Source organism: Anguilla anguilla, chromosome 13 (genome assembly GCF_013347855.1).
Source record: "Anguilla anguilla isolate fAngAng1 chromosome 13, fAngAng1.pri, whole genome shotgun sequence".
NCBI lineage: Eukaryota > Metazoa > Chordata > Actinopteri > Anguilliformes > Anguillidae > Anguilla > Anguilla anguilla.
The window spans coordinates 26,551,789-26,576,793 of NC_049213.1; the positions used below are offsets into that span (position 1 = coordinate 26,551,789).

Genomic DNA, 25,005 nt, shown 5'->3' on the forward strand with positions numbered 1-25,005 from the left:
CTTCAGATTACATCACCTTACGGGGGAAAAACTCATTTTATTTCTCTCAACCCCTTTGATGGCGATCTTATTCAGGTGACTTAAACGCCACCCTCTGGAACCCCTGTTTACTCAGCTCTGTAGGAAGGCTGTCTGAAGCTGGGTCATTGATTGGCTGTTATCACCTCACTGGGTGATAATTGCCTCTCTCCCTGCAGGCCTCTGGGCTCTTCAATGAGTCCACTACAGTCTGTGCCTTGACATACTCATTTATCTGCATTATATCTAATCAGGCCCTTGCTCTCCAATCAATAGATAGGCTCACGCTGTATGACTGGGGAAGCAAAATACAAAAGTGCTGGCATTGTCCCCACGCTGTTATTTACTGAGTAGTGCATGTTATACCAAAACTGAAGGAGAACGGGGCTTGGCTGTACATGGCGCGTCCTTCACAGGGTAAGTTGTTAGTCTCTCTCACTCACACTGGCAGTTTCTGGAGTGAGCAGTTTGCTACCAGGCAGATGTTAGGTGTAGGGTGCTGGAATAAAAAGAACCCTAACAAAACATAAATTTGGAACTGTCAATGGTTATCAGTCAGAAATATGGCCGTTCACTGGCCCTCATGATAAATAAAAGGGATTCAATATGTTGCTAATGTTATTAATAATGTAATGTAAGTAATATCTCAGCATTAAGGAAATCTTTTCATATTTGCAAATTAAAGGAATTATAATGAATAAGTTCTAACTGAATAATGCAGGAAAAACAAATGATATTGATTCAGTCCTAGTCAGCAGTCACATCAGTCTTAAATAATACAAAAAGTACTAAACAAATCAAACAAAGACCTAGACAGAGAGACAACATGGGTGACAACTGGAAAATTTCTAAACTTCGCAATGACAGAAACTAGAGAAAAGACAGTTCATATTCATAAATGATTTAAATGTGAAATACACAGTGATTCTATGCTGTCCCAGACAGGCTTTTTGAGTATGTGACGATATAAACAGCCTTTGAAAGAAATTTGAGGTTATCAACAGACTTGATCAAAGATAGTGCTTTCCCCCTCTTTGTGCCCCTTACTAGTCTCTGAGAAGGTTTCTAATAACACCTGTCAATAACACCTGTTTAAAATAATTTATAGAGAAAAGGAGAAATAAGAATGCCAGAAGCAGGTGCCAAAGCAAAAGTGGTCAAATGTAATGTAATATAGCAGTATCCTTTATGGCTTCTAGTAGGTTGCTTGTTGCTTTTTAAAAGCAATGGCAACGATTGTGTTATTTACTAGGGGGTACTTTGTCACTGATGCCATTGCCATTTACGTACTTCCTTAGGGCACACAAAGGAAGCAAACATTCTTTGTATTGAGAATAACTTCAGTAAAGAGCTGTTGCTATCTACGTTGACAACTCAGCTGGCTCGTGTAGCCTTTCTTACTTGTTATTTAGCTGAATATTGATTTCCAGATTGTTCCAGGTTGATTTTTACACACAGGCATTATCCTGGAGAGGGAAAATGTGGTTTTAAGTGCAGTTTGAACCTAAGATACAGTGGCCACGGCTATGGCTTCTTAGTGGGCTTGACATGCATTTTCTGAGCCATCTTAAACCAGAACAAATGACAAAGCAGCTCATATTTGCAGGGTGGAGGAAAGAGAGGGGGAGACAATCAGAGCAATATGGCTCAGTAGAGCAGTTCTTCAGTCACACACCTCCAGACAGAAGCACTGTCTCATTCACACAGCTACTGACTGGAGCACTGTCTCATTCACACAGCTACAGACTGGAGCACTGTGTCATTCACACAGCTACAGCCTGGAGCACTGTGTCAATAGCACAGCTACCGACTGGAGCACTGTGTCAATAGCACAGCTACCGACTGGAGCACTGTGTCATTCACACAGCTACAGACTTGAGTACTGTGTCATTTGCACAGCTGGAGCATTGTCTCATTCACACAGCTACAGACTGGAGCACTGTGTCATTCACACAGCTGCAGCCTGGCGCACTGTGTCAATAGCACAGCTACAGCCTGGAGCACTGTGTCATACACACAGCTACTGACTGGAGCACTGTGTCATTCACACAGCTACAGACTTGAGTACTGTGTCATTTGCACAGCTGGAGCACTGTGTCGTTTGCACAGCCAGAGATTGGAGTACTACCTCCCTCACACTCACTCACCATTAGCCTGAGGTCTGAAGCTTAAAAAGCACTTAGCAAGACAGAAGCGGTGTGGTCATAAATATAATGTTAGAGAAGAGCCAACAGGCTGCAGAAGTCTGGCTGTGTGTGCAGAGCTGGGTGCGAGCCAGCAGCGCTCCAGGACCACCTGCACCGTCAGGCTGTGCTGCGCGGCAACGGGAGCCGACTGGCAGAGGACACCCTCGCCCTGTCAGGTCACAGGTCATACCCGAAGCCCACCCGTCCTTGTCCAGTGAAATCCCTGAAACGCACCTTAGCTCACTGCTGGTTCAGTTTAGCGTGAGCTAAAGTTCAGTTCGGTTTCTCTCATTTCGCGTCTGTCACGTTGAGTGACGGCCACACCAGCATGGCCGTATTAACAGTCCAGGAGGCATATATTATTTATGATAAATCAGATGAATGCACAGTGATGTAAGACATTGGCCCAGGCCACAGCGGACCACTTTCGCAAAATTCACTCAGTCTTTCAACTGTGAATGTCGATAGAGTGCCTGTGGTTTGCAGTCTCTTGCTTGAATGAAATATGCCCTAATAAGTCTCCCTATGTGTCTCCGTAGTCCGGAGTAATAAATCAGTACTGTTTTTGCCGATTTGTGTTTTTGGTGCTGAGTTTCAAATATTAAAGGAGCAAAGGAATGCTGTAAGATAATTTGTGAAGACACTTTTTACGTAGACCATAGTTGTTATTAACCTTGTAGAATTATTTGTCTAATCTTTTTGACAAGTTTAGCCGTATTGTATTATGTTATATATTTCATAAACTAGAAAATGAAATATATGTAGATGCTTTGAAGATGAATCTGGCCTGTTGCTGTTGATTTTTCTTCATGCAGTAAAACGTTTTTGAGAGAATTATTTATCCAGTAAAAAGGTTTTTGGGATATTTATTTATTTTCATATATATTTTTTTTTCACATGTGATAAACTGGCCATTCCATCTGTTATTTAAAAAATGCATCAAGGGTATCAGCGTACGTGGAAACATTTTACGATCAAACATTGTGATTTTGGAAATTTATGTTCGGAGATGTGGCTTAAAGTCATAAAAGACATGGAGTCATCAGTTTTCCAAATATTTATGTTTCTAAGGGTTTCCAATATAGTGTTTTTAAAGATGTGAAGCTACCCGTGCACCTTAAATACTTTATAGATTTACTACAAGAAAAAATAAAATGGTGGGTAAGGATGAAGTATTAATGTTTGGTTATGTGTGCGGTGTCTTGGCTTATTTATTTATTTATTTATTTATTATTTCCCCATGAACAGGCCAATGTTCAAATTCACTATATGTAGTTGGGGAGTGCAACAGTAGTTAGTTTGTGTTCTTTTCTTTCTTCTTTCATTTGATTCTCTGCCTATTCCTTGGGTCTCCAAAATGTGAATTTCTTATAGTCGGTTCACCATTTCCCCCTAGAAAATAGTGAGCGGAGGGGAAAGTGCCTCAGAGCAGTGGTGGTGTGAAGTGGCAAGCGGTAGTATTCACATGGTATCGCCTGCTCCTGCCCGGGTGAACACATAACTACACAACGGCAGTTTTGGCAGATAGCACCACCGTGCCTTTTTCCCCTTCCATGGAGATCTGAGTCTGAGGTTTTATTGATTTTTCTCTGATGCTTGCGGAGGTGCTGGTGAATTCAGTGCAGGTGCAGCGCCTACGCTATTAATACCTGGGGGAGCCCTGCAGTTGGCTGACGTTAGAAGGCTGATTAGTAAGGAACTCATTGTTTAAATGTTGTATTGATATTCTACAGTATCTGCCCCCCTCTGTAACCCAACCCAGCCTAGTCCATGTATCAAAGACTGTTAAGTACGACTCAGTCCCCTCTCATTCCTCCCTTATCCCTTTTCCATCCCTCCTTCCCTCCATCCGCTGATTCTGCCTCCTTCCTCCTATCCCTCATTCCCGCGTGCTCTGTTCCTCAGCGGACCGCTGGCCTACTTTCAGACCCAGAGAGACGAGTGCAGAGCAGAGGCGCAGCTGCAGGGAGAGTTCTGCTCCATTTATAGCTGTGCGTGTGTGTGTGTGTGTGTGTGTGTGTGTGTGTGTGTGTGTGCGGGTGTGTGTGTGTGTGTGTGTGTGTGTGTGTGTGTGTGTGTGTGTGTGTGCGGGTGTGCGTGTGTATGTGTGTGCGTGTGTGTGTGTGTGTGTGTGTGCGGGTGTGCGTGTGTATGTGTGTGCGTGTGTGTGTGTGTATGCACATGTGTGTGCGGGTGTGTGTGTGTGTGTGTGTGTGTGTGTGTATGTTTGTGTGTGTGTGTGTGTGTGTATGCGCATGTGTGTGCGGGTGTGTGTGTGTGTGTGTGTGTGATTGGGTGTGTGTGTGCACGTGTGTGTACATGTGTATGTATGCGCGTGTGCGTGCGGGTGTGTGTGTGTGTATGCGTGTGTGTGTGTGTGTGTGCGCGCGTGCATGTGTCTGTGTGTATGTGTGTGTATGTGCACGTCTGTGCATGTGTCAGTGTGTTAGGCGTGTATTTGCGTGCATGCCTGAGCCCCCATGCTTCCGGTCACATTTCAGTGGTGCGAGACAGAGAGACGGCTAGGCTCTGAGAGGGCGCCGCGGCTGCACGCGCTGCTTTAGCGCTCCGTTAGCGCTCCCGCACCGCGGGCGTCAGCTGGCCAGTCATGCGGGCGTCCGCTTCGTAGCGCGGCACTATGGCGGGAACCTGGACGCCTGGCACCGGGACGCCGGGCTGGGGTAGGTGCAGCGGTGGTCATGGCCAGATCGGAACGCGCACCGATTAAGCGCGCCCGCCAGTCACTCCAAATTTTTGAAGGATTGCTGTCTGCTGTGTGGTCTTATGAAATCTTGTTTTCAAATTGTCAAATAAATTCATTCGTCCGTTCATCCGCTTGAATGACAGCACAGCTGCTTCTGTCTTCTTCAAGTGTGGCCTTTAAGCTGTGGTAAAGTGGCGTGTGTATTTAAAATGGAACAGACACAGGCGGCTGTGCAGTCCTGTGATATGATCTAATAATATGACTATTTATTATTTATATATGGCCTGCCGCACGCTCTTTCAGACCCACGAGCCCCGGGGCCAGACTAAACAGGAACAGCCTCTTCTGGCTGCAGGTAGGCTTATGGGAGGAGAGAACACATTTATTTGATGATTGTCATTTAATTGCTTCCTGGGAGAATAACACAAACTGCGCTCGAGGCGTCTGCTTTAGTTTACAGTCAAACAAAAAAAAAAAAGAAGAAATCTCTGCTTCTCTCAGACGCGTCAGTGTTTTTTTTTTTCACTTCTCGCTGCCGCTCGGGGTCCTGAGGGTTTTACGGCGGAGAATGGCGGGGTTTGGGCAGCCCGCCGCCGATTTTGATCGCGGTCTCCCGTCCCGCCCCGACCTGACCCTCCTGGTGTCTGCCCGCCCCGACAGAGAGAAACAGCGTCTCCAACATGACGAGGAACCCCGCGCACGGCTCCAGCAAGGTGGAGTGGATCATCCCCCTGGTGGTGGTGTCGGCCCTGACGTTCGTCTGCCTCGTCCTGCTGCTGGCCGTGCTGGTGTACTGGAGGTGAGCGTCGCACCCCGATCACAACGCTGGCCCGCGCGGCTCTTTTCTTCACTGATTCGTTTGCTTCCGTGTCCGTGAAAGGGCATTAGCAGGAGGCATACAGAGGGGGCCATATGTTCAGCGATGTGTAGTGAGGAGTGACTTTTTTTTGGGGAATTGAGGGCACATAAAGTAAACTGGGTTGAATAATCACATTTTTTATGGGGCTTATAAAACTGTGGGCATAGCTAGTGAAATACTGAAACGGGGTGTTTTATTTGCCCCATACACACCCGCCCACTCAGACTTAAATCCACGAAATGAAGTTATTTATCTGTTACGCGTTTAGCTGTGGTCTCGTGTTCGTTAGTTTGTGTGCCGTATTTAGTGACGTGCGACGCGATCGGGCCGCGTGCGTTTCCAGTGCCTCTCCTGTGGCTGGGGCTCCAGTCTGCAGCCGCGCACAGAGCGGAAGACCCTCTGGGAGGTGGATGACAGCAGGTTAGAGATGTGAGATTATATTCCGGTGACAGTAAGTGAGACAGAGTACGGTGGCTGCCGTCCCCAAGGGACACCTTATTTAGCCATTAGTGTCAGGGTGGCTGTAAAGGTCTGTTTCCATGGCTATGTCTCCCGTCGCCCACGTCTGTCCGCCCCGCCAGCGCCCACTTCACAAGATTTACCGCCACCGGAAATACTCGGCGCACGAGTGCGGGAGCCGGGGTGAGGGAGCGGGAGAAGGTTGCGCTCGCTGCTGCGTTTGAAGTCAAGGACTGCCTTTCAAAGCCCCGCCCACTCCCCAAATGCTCCTTTCAAGACCACCAATGCACAACTGCCAATTAAGACTGGCCGTGACTAAACCCTTCAACACCCCCCCCTCACCCCCCCCCCCCCCCCCACACACACACACACACACACATCTCTCTCTCACACACACACACCCCTTTCTCTCTCTCACACACACATACACACACACACCTATCTCTCTCTCTCTCTCTCTCTCTCTCTCTCTCTCACACACACACACACACCTTTCTCTCTCTCACACACACATACACACACACCTATCTCTCTCTCTCTCTCTCTCTCTCTCTCTCTCTCTCACACACACACACACACACATATCTCACTCTCTCTCTCACACACACTTTTCTCTCTCACACACACACACACACACATCTTTCTCTCTCTCTCTCTCTCTCTCTCTCTCTCACACACACATACACACACACACACACACACACACACACACGCACACTGCAAACCCCTGGGGAAGAGACAGCCCATCTGTCAGCCTTCGTGGTGCTCTGCTGCATCACCGGAGTGATGGGCTGGGTGAAGGCCAGCTACACCCCTCCCCCACCCTCCCTTCTTCCACCAGCTCCATATTGCGCTGGGGCCCCTGAGGGCCACACTGATTTAGGGATCTCCCTGCTATCTGTTCTATGTGCCATAATGCTGGCCATGCAGATCAGCCATGCAGATAATTCAGGTGCAAAACACATGGTGGATAACACAGGGTCATTATCAATCAGTGTTGCTTATTTAGGACTTGTTTATTTACTTATTTACCAAATTGAGTTGTGGTATTGTGTGCAATGTGTTACTGTCTCGTTTGTGCATCCCCGGGTTTTCTGTTGTGGCAGAGGGGCCTGTGGCGTGCAGGAAATGTGAAATGGGTGCAGCCGCGGTGGTAGGGCTGAGCCCGATCTCTTGTGTGGTGTGATGTGAGGGCTGCATGACTGACCCAGCTGTTCTCTTTAACCGCTGGCACGGGCTCCCCCCGCCTCACCTCCAGGCCGCAAGGCTGGCGCCTACGTGGGGGATCTCAGAATTCTGGAGTTGTGTGTTGCCATGGTAGCCACAGCCCCCCTGCTTGCCTCTCCCTCCTGGCAGTGGAGCAGAATGGACTAGAATGGCCTGCCCTCATTATCCGTAGAAACAGGAGCTGTTACTGCATCTCCAAGTGCCACGCACCTCCCTCTCACAGGCAGGAGACACACACATCACTCATACACACACTGTATTTTACCAGTCCCCACATTAACACCACAGTGTCTTTTCACCCATGAACTACCCCTCTCTCTCTGATGCACCCCGCAATACTGTATGCACCCCTCCCCCACACACTCTCTTCTTCCCTTTTTACACCCAGGAGGAACCCACATCTCTCATCCTATGCCACCCACCCCCTCCCAGAATGCATAGCACTCTTTCACTGTAAGCTGCAGAACTTTGGGGATTCTCGTTACAGTTGTTACAGGATTAGACTGAACAGTCACTGGCATGAAAAAGGGACTTCCTCTGGTTGATTAAAACCCAGGACCCCCATGCCCTTTCTCTTACACCGTTTAAAGTGGAAACAGTGGGGATGAAGCACACCATTTTAGTCCCTGCAGGAAGTCGGCTTTACTGGTTAGGGGACTGAACGTATAACTCGAAGGTTGCAGCTCTAATTCCCAGGTGTGCTGTAGTATCCATGAGTGAGATACTTAACCTTATTTCCTTCAGTAAGTACCTTGCTGTGTAAAAGTGTAAGCTCTGTAAGTGATTTAGTGAGGGTGTCTGTCACAAATAAATCATTTTAAGAATAAAATGTATGCTTCCCTGACTGGTGGGTGATAACAACAGTGCACACTATGCCAAGAACGTCAAAGAAACAGGTTAAACAAGCTTTCAGGTTGCAGTCAATGACTTATTGACATCTCTGTCCTCCTCTCATTCAGCATAGTCTGAGATTTTGTCATGGAAGCCTGAATTACATCACATTTTTGTAATTCAGGCTTTGGCACTAATAGGATACTTCATCTAGGTTCTGACACACATACCCAAGTACACACACACACACACACACACACACACACACACTTAAGCTAATCATTCTCCAATGGGCACTGTCATGCAGACAATTATGTTGATGATAATTAAATCACAGATACTATTTAAAGACTGGGTTGTTTTCTTTAAACATAAAGATATGGTTCTGATACCAAGGTTCGGCTGTACGACTCTTTCCTCAAAGCACTGAGGTTCCTCTCACTGTAAAGACTTCAGTGCGAGGGAAGATCGTTTGCAGTCAGGCACCTTGGCTTTCTTTTTTTCTTATTTTCCCCTGCCTTCCGGATTTCCAAAGGTCAGTGCGCTGCATTGATTAGTTTCCCATTGTTTATGGCAAGCGCGAAACCCAAAGAGGCTTATACAAGCCCTGAGACTCTGGGCCCTTACAGGGGGGCTGCCCCTCTAATTACACGACTAGACATGGGGCAGATTAGCCCCCTGCGCTAAGCTAACGCTCAGGTCCGCTTGCGTCGACGGGCTGACCTGAGGGCAGCCAGGCTTTTTGTCCTCGCACTGTCCGCCCTGCGTGGGGTTTCCCCTTCCCGCTGATCCGCGGGCGATCCCCAGCATTCCAGTCCCCCGCGGCCCGCTCCTTTACCCCCCGAAGTCTATATCTCAATGAGATGATCCTGCTTCGCTACTGTGCTGCGCAAAAAGCAGATGGTCTCCAACCTTGTGTGCTAAGTGCACGCGTTTGTGTCGCGGGTTGCAGGTTGTGCGTAAAGCCTGCAGTATACAGCTGAGCAGTGATGTGTGGATGAGGTGTGGGGGTGGGGAGTGCAGGTGCGGGAGTGAAAGGAGAGCGTTGATCAATGGTAATCTTATTTGGGGGCTGGCTCCACCCCCGGCCGGGGCAGTGGCGCCAGGACTGGTCCAGGATCAGCACGCCACGCTGTAATCCTTCGCTCCGGCCACTGCGAGTACAAAGCAGGAGCTGATGTGGGATCAGTGCACATTGCGCTATTGGCCCACGCCGAGGCAGCGGGAGAGGAGAGGCAGGAGGGAGGGAGGGAGGGAGGGAGGCTCGTTATCCCTGAAGCGCCAGCCCCCGACAGGTCATTAGCGGCAGCGGGGGGAGGGGGCCCGTGACGCGCTACAGGAAGGCCCACGCCTCCCTCCCCTCCCCTCCCCTTCCCTCGCTCTCAGCTGCACCATGTAAACGCGGCTCTCTCCTCTCTTCTGCTCCTGTGTCTCTCCGGGATGGCCAGCCTCTGCTCCCTGCTCTGCATTAAGTACAGGTAGGAGCTGCATAGAGACACACTGGCAGGCAGGGAGTCCTCCTTTAAATGTTTAACCTGGAATGTGACCAGCTGCGAGAAGGCAGGCTCTCTCTCTCTCCCTCTCTCTCTCTCTCCTTCTGCACTCTTACCTATTGATTTTCCCTTTCCCCGCACTTACTGAGCCCGCCTTTCACTTTTCGTTTGCCGTGCGTCTTACAAGACAAACAGGTGCTGATTTAATCTCAGTGGTTGCGCAATCCTGAATTTGCGGAGAGGAGGCAATTTCAAGTGTTTTCCCATTGGTCTGTTTTCGCTTTTTCTCTGGCTGTTGTTTATCTACAAATGAGAGGATGAGAACACACTGATGTATTTCCCTCAGAACTTGACTTCCAGGGGACCCGTGGCTGTGTTTGTCTGTCAAATGTGTCCCCGCTGGGCTGAAGCGTGTGTGTGTGTGTGTGTGTGTGTACTTGCGTGCATGTGTGTGTGTGTGACAGAGAGAGAGATAAAGAAAGAACGAGACTGCAAACCTGGTTTGAAATGGTGAGATTCAGGAAGCTGTTACTTATAGATATAGAATCTAATATCTGTGGGAGTGAAATGTACACGCATGTCCGTATGTTTATGTGTGCAGTGAGCAGAACTAAACCTGCTCCAAGGGTCCAGAGTACACTCTGAGTCAATCATGAGTCTGCAGGCCATCTGTGTTTACTTTTAGGAGGATTATCACCTGTGAGGCTGGTGCATTTTTTCATTATTTACATGATCTCTGCTTCCTTTCCCCCTGCCTCTACAGGAGGTGTTTCCAGACGGCCCATTTCTACGTTGAGGACAGCAGCTCCCCCAGAGTGGTCCCCAATGAGAGTATTCCCATCATCCCCATCCCAGGTGAGCCCACCCGTTACACCCAGGACAGAGATGAGGCTGGGGGACGGGTCAGAGAACAAGCCAAACCTGAGGAGAGACCATGGTGGTGAAGCAGGGTCACAGCCGAGACAGAAACTTGGGTCACAGCACAAGAGGTGGGCTGCAGCCGGGGTGGGACCGGGGGTTGGGTCAGGGGCAGAGGAGTGGGTAGGATCACAGGTTAAGGATCACGGTCAAGGGAGGGGCCTGGGCCAGGATCGAGAAAAGGGGCAAAGTCCAGGGGAGTGGCTAGCACCGCCAGGGAAAAGCCAACCGAGTGATGAGTGGTCGAGCCGAGGAATGGGCGGTTAAGGGAGGAGCTAATGGAAGGATCCGGAGTCATGAGGATTGGAGTCGTGGGTGGGGCCAAAGTTACGGCAGAAGGTGGGACCAGGGTCAGGGTGTGGCTACCTTTCTTAGTTTCCTTTCTCATGAAAAGCCAGTGACTATCAGTAATGGACACAGCCTTGACATTTAGAGCACTCAAGTGAATCTGCATTTGCTCTTAGACCTTATCTATGCTTGTGAGTGTGCATTTTATTTTATGTATATGTGCATGATCTATAGCAAAGTCTAGCTTAGTGTTTTTAATTTATTTACATGTTTTGTAAATTCTAAGTTAGCGTTCTGGTTAGTGAAACACGGTGTTAAACTGAAAAGAGAATTACAATAAAGGGGCTGTATTGCCTTGATAGTGCTGTAATGCTAGCTGTCTAGTGATGTTTTTCACTTGTGTTTTCAGTGGCGTTTGTCTGTACCTTATAACTACAATCAGTATTTTAAATCAATAAGTGCAGCTCAGCAAAAGAAAGTCAATATCTGGCCGCTACAGAAATTTAGCCTGTATTGATTCTACTATCACTGAAATTAATTACTTAACTTCACTACATTCACTTATATAAACCATTATTTCAGTATTATTCAATACATATCCAGAACATACTGTAAGTTACTAATTAATTAGTTTTATTGCTCTGTAATCAAAACATAAAGGCATAATAGTTATTTTAGTACATTTTACTTCTTCTTGTTCCTTGCACTATAGCTAATGCAGTTTTCCCTGTGTTCCAGCTAACATTTTATTCTTGTGTGCATTCGTGTGTGTAGAAATAGACTCCATGTATCTGTTGAGCTTTCCAATCCCCTAAGGCTCCTTTAGAGTTTTTTTTCTGAATGCTGGGTCAATTCTTTATGTTGTGTGTAGTCAATGTAGTAGTGTCGGCCTGTCTACAACACCAAATCAATTGGTCCAAATTAAATATAATAAATCAACTGATCTACTAGTACCTGCTTTCAAGTAGTTGTTTGAAAAAATAGGTGTTTTTTTTTTCTTTTAAATTAGTGACAACATGATGGCGCAGTGAAGTCCCCCCTCATCTCCAGCCATTTGCACATTTTATCTAAAGGTTATTGAAAGAAGGACCTTTGTGTAAAATTTGACCGTCGAGCATGCAGTCTGACACAAACAGAATATTTCTTTGAGAATGATGCACTTTTCAGATTAATGAGCAGCTTACTGGCAAGTTTATTAGTTGTGTGATGAATAATATTGACATAATGGGTCAGATATGCTAATGTTATGAGCATGCACTTCACTAGTATGCTAATCTGTGCTGTGTGCTAATTGGAGGATTACAGAGTTCGTTAGTTGTGACATTAACTGAAGCTGAGGGCAATATAAGAAGCCTGTTGTTCAATTTAGTGAACATTTTGATGAAAAGTGCGTAATATCAAAAATTACAGCTTATATTGAAATAGTTCTGAATACATCTGTCTAATGACTTTTTCGGTGGATATTAATTCTGAAAATCTGTTTAAGTGCTTCGTAAAGATATTTAGGCTATGACACCACTCCATTTAAGTGCCTTTTATAATATCTAAGACCATAAAAAGAAGAACTGTATAATTGAAAAATTAAACCAGTAAAATTGATTGGCTGTGGCAGCCCCTGTTTAAGATTGGTGATTGCCTGTTTTATGGCATTGCTTAAGCTTTTTTCTGTTGCTGTAGTTAAAAGGCAGTCGTCGTCATTATCGACTATCCATCTGAGGTTTTATTTCATTGTACTTTGCACAGCGTTTCTCCCCTTAGAAACAATTGGCCATGACTTGACTGGTGAAAAGTGTTGATATTAGCAGTGGGAGGGGAGCACCGGAGAAGCTCTTAATGCTTCTTATGTTGTATGGCCATTTCTGCCTTTTTGATGCTCTTGTAATGATTTCTAGAAAGGGAGGATCCATCGTCAAACTGACATCATCACATTGACATTCTCCTTTGAGAATCTCAGCTGGTGGCAAAACTGCATGTTCAATACCAGAAAAAACTTCAATGTCAGTTAAAAAAAAGAAAACATATCAACGCTTAGCCATTTTCTGCCTACAAAGTAGCATTATTCAATTTTAATGTGCACATGGATCTAGTCTGTTAGCCACTGTAGTTACTGATTGTACATTTTTATCATTTGTACTGGTGAGGTTTACCGAGGTATAAATTGTTTTTAGCAAGAATACAAAGCATAAGACGGCTTGTGAAACATTAATTGACCTCCACCTCTTCCCATAGCAACTTCTGCCAGCCAAAGGCTAATTTTTGAAAGAAATGTTGTTGCAGTCAACAAAATGTTGTGCATTAAGTCAACTCAATGCTGACTTAGCAAAATGCTGCACATTAATAGCACATTTTATATCCGATGGACACAGGTACACGTCAGAGCTGAATTAGCGCTGGTTATTTGTGTACACTGTGCACTTCTCAGCTGCGGTGCTCTTGGTTTGTAGGTGCAGGGAGGAGAGAAGTAACTTAATAGGTAAAACTAGTGATTCAAAATTGGGAAGCAAAATGGAAAAATGTTAAGAAAGAAGACTTACAGCTCCTCAGTAAGTCGTATATAAGGGTAGGATAGATAGCAGTGTGAGACTGCCTTGGTGAATAGGTTTCTTTCTTCATGCTGCACCCGTTTGTTTATGGGCGAGCTGTGCAGCACGCTGTGTGTCCGGTCACCGCCCCGGCCTCAGCTGGTGTTCTTACCGGGACTCTCCAGCCATGTGCGTGAGCGCGGGAGGCTCTTCGCGTGTGCGCTCGCCGCCCGTGTCCCTCTCACGGCGAGGTTCCGGAACACGCTCCAGCTCTGCACGTGCAGAGCGGCCGTTCTGAGGGCCGCGCCTGCGTGCCTGGCCCATTCCCAGACTCTCTCGCGCTGACCGTTAGCCACCGCTCACATCTGCAGCAGACAGATGTGGCACCATGCCGGGAAGACGTGGCGCGGAGCCAGTGCACATGGTTACGGGCTGTGGTTGGACAGTTAGAGCTGATGGGTTTGGTATTGAGCAACGTCTCCTCGAAGGACCCTGTTTACCGACTCTGTTCGGTCTCCTATTCTAAATCATCCTTCAGCCCAGCAGTCTCATCTGAGTGTGAGACACCACATGCCAGCGATTGTACAACAAATGTTGTGCTTATTTATACAGAGAAGAAAAAAAACCTGTGAAACAACTATAAAAAAAAATTTGATCTTGATAAGAGGAAAATCTGGAAATTGCGAAAATGAGAAACAATTCACTGTGGCATCTTGTGCAATAAAAGTGAAATGTCTCCTTTATGTGTGGCTGCCAGGGCATAATCAAACTGGTCACAGTCTGTGCAGTGAAAAACAGGAGGAATTGTAATGTTGTTCTAACTTCCCAGCCAAGGACATAAGGGATGTGGACAAAATCTCATCTCTTTTTGTTTGTTTTCCATCTCATACATACGTAATGTTAATTCATCACACTGTATGCAATAAATGCTGGCTTGGCATTAATATTCAGCCCTAGTTTTTAAATTTTTTTGGATGGTGTTGAGCTTTTCAATATCTCTGTGTGCTTTTGTGTGTATGTGTGTGTGGTTGTATTTATGTGTGTGTGTGGGTGTATTTATGTGTGTGTGTGTGTGTAGCATTTCATAGCGCAGAGCAATATATTATAGGCATTGAGGAAAGACAATAAAGCTACGTTCTCGCACTCACAGATTTAGCCAATGCTTTTTTCAGCCGGTGTGTTTAGGATCAGAATGAGGATGCTCAAAGCAGCAGACTGAGGTATGAAGAGCTGCAAGGGAGAGCAGCTTCATGCCTGGCATATGTGACTATAATGAATCTACCGACAGAGCTGCTAATTGTCTCACCAGGCCCTCCATAATCTCCTGTTGAATTGCCCTGTCGGTTTGGAGCCTCCCAGTAATGCCTGTGCCAGCACCTTCATCTGTCAGTTTGAATTTTACAATGTTGCTGGGTTTGTGGATGTGGCTGAATTGGGGGAAGAAAGTGACAGTTTGTTTAACAGGGCATGGATAGCACTGTAAGCTACAAGGGACCTTATTTATTTGGTAGCTTTTCACACTTCATGGAAATTGCACTAGTGACCACTTGGCAAAGCCTCTCTTATTGATATTGCCCTTTTTTGCGAGATTTTACCATGTGTGTATTTCTGTATAAACAAATGTGCTTCCATATTATTTCCATGAGAGGTATTGATGTTCATGCAGTCACTGCTGTACAATGTGGCTATTGTATGCCAACTAGAATATTTTTTTCCATCAAGTCTTGAGGGGTTTAATTAACATGAAAGCATTTATAGTTATTTTATTTTCTATTGAATTGTTGAATCAGTGATACTGATTTAGGGTATGCTGGGTATATGTTTAGAATTTTGTTGTTTAGGACCTTTTAAGGATAGCTGAACAAAGGTTGTGGTTTGTGATTGTGTTTGTGTTTGTGAGTTTTCGGCATAATTAATTAAGTTTGCAGATACGTCCAGTATATTCCCCTTTTCTAACTGTACCCATCGTAACACACCCAGTTGAACAAATACAGACATACATAAGAAAAAAATGATGAATGCCAAAATGTTTTTGGAAACGTTTGCACACACAGTTTTCTATCAAATGTGATCGTACACATGTTTTGTGAATGACGCCCATTGTTTTTGTGCTACTTTTCAACCATGTGTGCTGTGTTCAGTATTGTCAGTGGAGAAGGAAGTGCTTTAACAGGACTGAAGATAGCTCTCCCGTGGGTCCATATAGTTAAACCGTAAAACCGAATTTACACTGAAAAGTCTCTGAAAAGTCACTGAAAAGATACACTCAAGATGTGCAGCTGGGAGATTTGTTCTCTTCCTTAAATTCTTAAAGCCCAATGGCCATGAAATTAGACTCTGGTGTCTAACAATAACATTGTCTTAAATTACTCCTTTTATCTGCCACTGATTCAAGGTGCATCGCTATAACCCGCATAACGTTGTATAGCTTAGACTCTGCATTTTGATGCACAAACCCCCATCTCAATCAGCAAAACCACTATAGATGAAAACAGGATTGACAAGGCAGTCCCTTTCCCCAAAGGAGGGCTGACATTGACATCCCAGGTTGATGATTGTGTACCTTATAATCCAATAACTGTCCAAAACAAATCAAACAACTGCTAGTACTACAGGTCAACTGTTATTGTAGAGAGCACTGCCTGCTCACATATGTCTGTGTGTATGTTTGTCTGCGTGTGAGACTGTTGGTGAAAGAGTTCCCGTACTTCACTCTTCCCCTTGAAACTCCTTTGTAAGCTTTGATAACTAATAAAAGGGGTGTTGGGAGACTCTGCCTCATGTCATACAGTCACTGTTTGGATATGCAAACTAGAGCAGCCTGCTTACTACTTACAGGCCAGACTTACAGCAGCCTGACAGCTGAGTGCAGTTCAGAGCACACAGCACGGTTAAAGCACGTGGTCTGATTGTTTCTAAGTGAATTTAGTATGTGATAAGTAACCATTGTGAACACATTTTGTACATAGACGCTCTCCAAAAGGTCATCTTTTTACTGAAATGCAGGACTTAGCCAAAAAGAGAGAATGGGTAAATAGAGAATATTTGTTTTGTGGGGTTCCAGAGGGCACCACCCTCAACTGAATTCACTTCTGGAAGTGGAGTGTGGCAGGGAAATAAGATATGCACAATATTCTAATTTGGTGAAGTTTGGTGCCATGTGGAGAGGTTTTAGGGATACTTGGGCCCACCTTTGGGAAAACACATGAGATTTTACTGCTTTGTTCAATCCACTCCAATCCACATGTATCTTGGTGTTGCGTACATCTTGGGGAATTCTTACAAAAAGCCCCAGGTTTTAAGTGGGTTTTAAGGGGTTAAGATGTGGATCCTCAGCAGTTCTCCCACTTGTGAAATATGAAATGGGTGCAGACAGTCTATATCTGAATCATTTATGACATACCACATGATGAAAGCTCTGAACTTATATTACCCATAAGAAACACAAGCTCCCAGACAGGAATAATGCAGTGCTCTCATCTCTTTTTCTGAAACATGTACGTTGCTATATGAATGAGCATGTAGACCAGGGTCTAGGTTTCCACGTGAAGCCTGATATGTTTTTTAGAACCCTCATTTCCTCATGTTGGTATAACAGTAGGCACGTGTCTCCTTTTCAGATGACATGGAGGCCATTCCTGTCAAGCAGTTTATCAAACACATCACAGAGCTGTACTCCAACAACCAGCACGGCTTCTCGGAAGATTTCGAGGTAAGGGTTTGTGTATTTTTTCTTTTTTCATGCTTTTTTCTCCTTTTGTGTGTTTTAATCTTCTGTTAAACATTAATTTGGATTTTCCTGCACATTCCAGGATGGGGGGGAGGGGGTGAAATGGGCAGGGGGGTGTCTGCTACAGGAGACTTCAGCTACCATAGTGAGACAGACCCACTTTGTTTGACTTAGCACCATCTTGGAGGGTAATGTTGATGGGAGCACGCCCTGGGCGTAAAAGTGGGGCGAGGCCTCCGCGGGACTGATGGCTCTCTCGCTCACTCCTGCATGCGCACGGGCCTGGTGGTACAATTCCCACTGGTGGAGGAAGCAGATGGCTAGGGAAGGAGGCCATTCGGGCTCATTTAGAGCAGTTTTCCTCGCTGGTTGCTTGGACAGGAACGTGGAGTGACACACGGCCACGGTCTATGTGAAAAACAAATATTTACCTCTGGAGGCTGCGTGCTGATTGGGCAGATCAGAAGCAGAGCAGCAGTATCAATAATTCATGGGATCCACGCTCCACACTATTGATCACAGCTGCCTCTGGCACCATCAAACAAGAAATAATGATCTGGTGACGGCCATTATCTTCAGAGACTGTCTGAGGCCAAGCATGGCTGGTTTTCAGATGCCATTTAACAGAGACTTCAATCAGTACCCTCAGATGACCGTCTGAACACCAGAAGGAGTAATTTTAATTACTTTAGTTATGAGACCAAAAGATTATATCATTCACTTTTTGCTCTCTCATTTATGCCATTGCTTTTTCAGAACAGGGCTCAATAGGTTGATCTCTTTTGCTTTTTCGGTCTTCAAACGCTCTCCCCTCAATATCTAGCGATTCACCTTGGCGTCCATGTTATGCAAGAGCTCAGTCTTGGGCCAGTGAAAAGCGGATGGGTGGGGGGAATGGCTCCAAAGGAGCCAGGGCTGGGTTGGGACGTGTCCCTCCTGGCGTTGTCCGGTGCCCCTGCTGAATTCCTGAGCTCCCTGGCGGCAGCGCTGGGGAGAGGAGCGTGTTAATGAGCTTCCTCATCGGAGTGGCAGGCCCCTGGCTTTGTCCTGGCCCTTGATGGACACGGGGAAGTGGCTTAAGTGCTCGCGGAGAAGGGGCCACTCTCTCTCAATGGAGCGCTCTGTCTGCTCCAAAGCCCTTTATTCGCCCCAGAGAGGGAAGAAAAGGGGAGGTAGGAACGGGGGAGCAGCAGAGCAAAGCCCTGTTGGCTGGAGCTCCAGTGATCCCCGAGGAGAGCCTTTGTGAAGCCGGGCCCAGTGGGAATGGGGGTGGAGGGTAGGGGGGTGTAATCGGCTCCGGCTGGGCCAAGTGAAATGCGGTCGGGATTGGAAGGATGGAGAAACCAGAGAGAAATGTTTGCAGCTCAGAAAGAGCACTGTCAGGTTACACTGCACAGAGAAAACTTCAGCAGAAAGACACCCAACAACAAACAACAAACCTAAACGACCTGGAAGGTGCGTCGGTCTGTGCAGTTTTTGGGGCTGTTGTATATGGTGGCCAGTTAAAGAGAACGGTGTTCAAACGATCTGTGTACGTTTGTTTTCCCCCCTGTTATGGGCAGTACTGAAGCATCTGCTTCAGCTTCACAGGATGGCCATAGTCCTCAATCCTCGAGAAAGATTTCTTCCAGCTCCATGAGAAAAAGCATCTTTTCAGTCATCTTTAGGAGGAGCAATGGAATTTAGAACTACAGGAGTGTAACTGTCTTGTACCAAGCTGCTGTTCGGTAGTCATGGTGCAAAGCCTTCCATCTCACGTGATCCCACAGCAAATTGAGATTAGTATGCATGGTCACTGCTGAACTTGAGGACACATACTTAGTCTCCAGCACACTAACTGGTACTTTAGAAATGTTCTCAATTGATGCATTATTCAGTTCTTCTGTTCAGGTTTATGGCCCCTGTCTTTGTCAGAGCAGTTGTGTACAGAGTCCTGCATGTTGTAGAGGAACAGCATCAACCCACAAGCATGGCCTCACAGGGTGCCTTCTGATGGACAGCAGTTGTATCAGAAATAAGTTTTTCTATTCTGTAATTATATATATACATATATATATATGCATACATACATATATATACACTGTTTGAGTGTATTCATAATTCATGCACAGTGGGTGATCATTCTGTGGGCATATTTAGTACAGAGGCCCGGATAACACTGTTAGTACAGGGCTTCTCGTGAGCAGTGATGTAAGTCTCATTTTAAATGGTTGTGAAATCCCATGTATTTCCCAGGCGTACAGGACACCCATGCCAGTAAGGGGCAGGTCCAGTGTGATGAGCTATTCTCTGCACTGTGGGTAACAGTAGCCAGGGTGCAGCTGTGCCTCATGGGTAAATAGAGCCACTGCCATCTGGTGAGGGCATTGGCAAGTGGGTTTATAACCTGTGTCCTTACCAGCTACTCTTACAGACGGGATCTGATCACCCCTTCCTTCCACTGACAAGTTTGGTTCAATCCCAGACCACTGAAACGTTTTCAGTTCTGCCCTTCCTAAATATACACCTGCTTCCATACTTCCATGCTGGGAAAATACAGATTTTTTTTTAATTTTTTTTTTTTATAAGCATGGAAACGTGTTTGCTTATTTGTAAATCCATTCAGCAAGCAATCCCCAGTTCAGACTAAAGTAAGCGCTCTCTACACTTTGGATGGTAGCATGCAAATGAGCCGTAATCATGTTTATATTATACCGCAAACATGTGTTTTCTGGACACAGATACAAAAGAAGGAAATGTAATAAACGGTTTTGGAGCAGTCGGATTCATGTGCAGCGGTCCTCCAGGGGCCCGTAAATAGACCCCGAGCCACATCTGCGGGGTGAGGCTGCGCTCCCTTCGTCAGAAACACAGCTGCCCAGCGCGCTGGAGGGTGACCAGGGGGAAGCGTCGTGGCGCCAGAGGGGAAAAGGAACAGATGGCACTGGAAAGCCTATCCTCCCCTGACAACCAAAGCGTGCGTGGCACTGCCTCCACTGGCATGGGGCATTCGGCAGCCATTTCAAAAGGGAAATTTGGCATTTTCACCAGTACGCACCAGCGCATTTTCTTTAAAACAATCACTAAGGTGTGCAGTAGGTCTAATAGGAGCTTGACATTTCATCTTATGGTTTGAGGCAAAAGTAAAGGAGGGCAAGTAATTCACAGATATGTGTGAAAGCTGGGTGTTCCTGGCCCAAGTAGTTGGGCTATAAAATGCGTAGCTCTTTCAACCAAATACTTGCTCTGAGTTTAATTATGTCTCAGAACAATCTTATATGTCTTCTAAGCTGAAGAGTGTGGGGGTAAGCCTATAACTTTTGTTCCTTATCAGAGAAAATATATCTCCAAATATTTTAAAAAATACTGCAATAATACATTCTGTTGGTAATATTAAGATACATCCCACTGATACCAATATATTTTGCACTATATTTCATAATATAAATGACAAAATATTGCACATTTCAAGTAAGAATTTCTTATTTCACAAATAGGTCATTGTTATGCATTGATATCTTTGGTATGTGTAATTAAATGCTGAACATGTTATCAGGGCAGCCTTCCATTGTCAAAAAGAAAGATCAAAAAGGGCAATTTAGTGTATCCCCATACGGTATATGAACAACCACATCTTTGTTGCTTAAGGGTTACCATACAAACAGTAGGAAAAGGTAAATCCAGTGTATTTTGTTTCAAGACGTTGTTGTCATTTTGAGCAAATGCAGTGGCCTTGCAGTCCTTATCAGTTTTATATTCTTTATCTGTTTTATGTTGTTTTCCATTATAAAAACGCACTGAAAGCAAATTTGGGTACGATGAAGAGTGTCATTGTATCCCGCGGTGCCTCGGAGATGTCTGGTTTTCAGCGGGGCGATCATCCCCATCTGTGTGCTTCTCCGCAGGAGGTGCAGAGATGCACAGCGGACATGAAGATCACGTCGGAACACTCCAATCACCCCGACAACAAGCACAAGAACAGATACATAAACATCGTTGCCTGTGAGTGCGCGTCCGTGCTGTGGAATACCGGGGCCTTGATCTCTGAGCCTTCGCTCCCAGACAGTGTTTACCGGGAGCCAAAGTGTTTTTGCCGCAGATGAGCGCGATTAACGTTCTACCACACTTCCCGCTTGTTCCGCAGACGATCACAGCAGGGTGAAGTTACGGCCTTTGGCGGGAAAGGATGCCAAACACAGCGACTACATCAATGCTAACTACGTGGATGTGAGTGGACGGAACCTTTCCTTTTCCTATACTTGTGTGTGTGTGTGTGTGTGTGTGTGTGTGTGTGTGTGTGGAGGGGGGTGTGTGTGTGAGGAGGGGTGTGTTTGTGTGTGTGCGTGCATGAGCGTGTGTGTCTGTGTGTGTGTTTGTGTGTGCGGAGGGGTGTATGTGTGTGTGCATGTGTCTGAGTGTGAGTGTGTGTGTGTACGTGCGTGTGTGCGTGCATGTGTGTGTACATGCGTGTGTGTGTGTGTGTGTGTGTATGTGTGCATGCGTGTGTGCATGCATGTGTGTGTACGTGCGTGCGTGTGTGTGGGAATATGTTTGTGTGTACATGCGTGTGTGTGAGAATATGTTTGTGTGTACATGTTTGTGTAGTGCTTCACAGTGTTCCCTATGTCCATTAGGGATATAACAAGCCCAAGGCTTACATCGCCGCTCAGGGTCCTCTGAAGTCCACCTTTGAGGACTTCTGGAGGATGATCTGGGAACAGAACACTGGAATCATCGTAATGATCACAAACCTGGTGGAGAAAGGAAGGGTACGTTCTGAACAGCAGCCTGCACCCAGGTCATTTCAGTTAACGGCCATTGCCAGCCACTGCAGAAACAACAAGTCTCATTTAAACAGGTCACTATCAGGTTTCCCATCATGTGGTGTGCTGAAAGGGCAGGCAGCTGAGACTGGGCTTCTCCTCGTTTGTCCTTTGCAGAGAAAGTGCGATCAGTACTGGCCGACTGAGAACAGCGAGGAGTACGGGAACATCGTGGTGACGCTAAAGAGCACAAAAGTACACGCCTGCTACACGCTGCGACGCTTCACAGTACGGAACACGAAAGTAAAAAAGGTGAGAGACGGGCACTCCAGCCAGCCCCTGCACACCCTCACCTTCGTCATCATTTACTTACTTCTTAAAGTCTAATCCATGGTAATCCATAACATGTACACCTTTAAGAACTGAATTACTGATCAAAGTGGTTTAGTTCAGTATTTTTAATATGCCATCACTGTTGTCTGCGAAGTTTAATATGGTTGCTGTGATAGGTGCTGTGATTCCAGCACTTCTTATTGCAAGTTTTTGCACTGGAATAGAGTGCCTGTCAAATAGTTGTAGTGTATGCAATGTAATGTATCCTGTTCAAATTGTTAATATTCTTAAATGGGTCAACATCTGCTACTCCAACAGTCTTCCGGAATTCACAGCTGGTTTGTGTCCCCACCTGCATGGGCGTCACCTCTTGATTCCCCCCCCCCCCCCCCCCCCCCCCCCCCCAACCCCTCTTTCCCTCATTTCATTTCCTCTCATTTCAGGGTCAGAAGGGGAACCCAAAGGGGCGGCAGAACGAGCGCACAGTGATCCAGTATCACTACACACAGTGGCCTGACATGGGCGTGCCGGAGTACACCCTGCCCGTCCTCACCTTCGTGCGGCGGTCCTCCGCAGCCCAGACACCGGACATGGGTCCCCTGGTAGTACACTGCAGGTACAGTAGGGGGGCGCTGCGGTGACAAGGGTGCCGTATTCATATGCTGCAAGTTCAAGAGGAGGCATTATGGAGACATGGGTATTGTGTTTGTACAGTTTGGGAACAACAGGGGGCAGCTTAGGGATATGAGCCAATACACTGTCTGTACAGGAGGACTGCCATGGAGACATGGGATCAGAATTTTTATATTATACATATGTATAGGAGGCAATAAGGGAAATTAACAGGAAAGGAATATATCAGACATACTCATATGTCTATGGGGGTGTCAGCCCACTACTGGTACTCAGAACACTAGGGGGCAGTGCTGCTCCCAGACCTCATAAACTTCAGGCACTATAATGGGCATTTTAATAATAATAATAATAAGCAAAGTTGAGTCGTGTGTACTGCTAAAACACTGGTTTTCAATGTTGTGATGCTTCCTACGGTCTAGCACCATGAGTGTGGCCAGTGGCCCTAATGGACATTGTTGTTATTTAAGTTGTATAGTTAAATCATGGATATGTTTTTTTATGTTCATATTTACTTAACATGTAAGTGTTTTCAGAGCTATAATTTACAACAGTTGATTGTTCTAATTAGTATATTTGTGACGATGGTGTTGTATTGCATCTATTATTATTATTATTATTATTTTTTTTTTTTTTACACATTACATTTATATAGCACTTTTCCAAATGCTCAAAGTGCTTTACAGTGAAGGGGAACTCACCTCACCCACCACCAATGTGCATCTGTGTATTTTCAAAAGTTACATGTGGTTTTGTTGAGCTTTAGTATTCATTCCTCTAGAATCCCGTATTGCCTTAATTGCTCTTTTTGTCAGTATGTGGCATCTCTGTCACCTAAGGGACAGAGGCCTCACAAATAATGATCTAACCAATCGCAAGCTGTGCCTTCTCGTGCACTACTGTTGCACCATTAAAAAAAAAAGAGACTGTAATTGCCTGCAGAAAATTCCCTATAATGAGTGTAATGGCTCTAATGTCACCTGTCCGGGGTACTTAGATAATGACCCCTCACAGTGAAAGCGCCACTGTTTCCACAGTCAATTACTGCACAGGCCTCAGCAGACATCTCACTCCCCACACCGAGGTTCATTACTCACAGACTGTAACCCCAGGCGACCCCTCTGCACGTTAGTGCCTCCGCCCGCTCTCCAGTTGGGCCTGTTAATCATTAAATTAAACCTTTGCTCTCTCTGCTTATTAACTCGTAGGATGTGCAGAGGAACTCAGAGCGATATAATGCAATAATGTGGGGATTATGTAGCCTCTCAGGCCGCGCTGTATACTTGGCTGTGTTCTTAGCGTAAGCGAAAGCCGCAGGTAAGAGGGAAGGGCGGAGCGCGGTTTGTTTTAGCCTCTCTGTCTGTTTGCTCGTCCCCTCTGCAGTGCGGGCGTGGGCAGAACTGGAACATACATTGTGATCGACAGCATGCTGCAGCAGATAAAGGAGAAGACCACAGTCAACGTGCTGGGATTCCTCAAACACATCAGGACACAACGCAACTACCTGGTCCAGACGGAGGTTAGCCTTCACCTCAGTGTCAGCACAGCACTCTCAGTGTGTGTGCGTGTGTGTGTGTGTGTGTGTCTGTGTGTGTGCATATGTTTGTGTGTGTATTATTCTGTATGTGTGTCATCAGAACCTTTGCACTAAGCATGCCACCCCCTTACATCACCAATCAGATTTAATTCAACATTACTGTCACATGATCTCCTTTTTACTCTCATTTAGTAATACCATACCTTGTTTGTCCAGCAGGGGTTGCATCCTTTGAAATGTATATTCACATGTCATGTTTGAGTTAAAAAAGGTCAAATGAGAAGGATTTGTCGCCAGTCTACTGCAGGCCCAGACCAAAGGCACTGCGGTTCTTCTTTGCATGACATAATTCACTCCCCTATTCAAATGCACTTAATCCACATTCAATATGTGCTGTGCTCTCAAAGTTGGCTGACGACTGTGTTTTTAAGCATTAAGTATTTATATGTCTTATATACAGTTAAACCTATATATATATATATATATGTGTGTAACACAGTCTCCACTAAACCGGCTGGATATTTA

The 25,005-nt window shown here is 45.9% G+C and overlaps 1 protein-coding gene across 1 annotated transcript in view; it reads left to right on the forward strand.

Moving 5' to 3' along the window:
* Positions 1-25,005, forward strand: part of ptprga (protein tyrosine phosphatase receptor type Ga) — a 200,072-nt gene that overhangs the window by 165,117 nt on the left and 9,950 nt on the right. Inside the window, exons 13-21 of the mRNA XM_035389363.1 lie at positions 5,569-5,707; positions 10,541-10,632; positions 17,126-17,217; positions 21,120-21,216; positions 21,359-21,441; positions 21,849-21,983; positions 22,155-22,289; positions 22,754-22,926; positions 24,327-24,462. Coding sequence (XP_035245254.1) covers positions 5,569-5,707; positions 10,541-10,632; positions 17,126-17,217; positions 21,120-21,216; positions 21,359-21,441; positions 21,849-21,983; positions 22,155-22,289; positions 22,754-22,926; positions 24,327-24,462 — 1,082 coding nt within the window. The remainder of the gene's footprint in view (positions 1-5,568; positions 5,708-10,540; positions 10,633-17,125; positions 17,218-21,119; positions 21,217-21,358; positions 21,442-21,848; positions 21,984-22,154; positions 22,290-22,753; positions 22,927-24,326; positions 24,463-25,005) is intronic.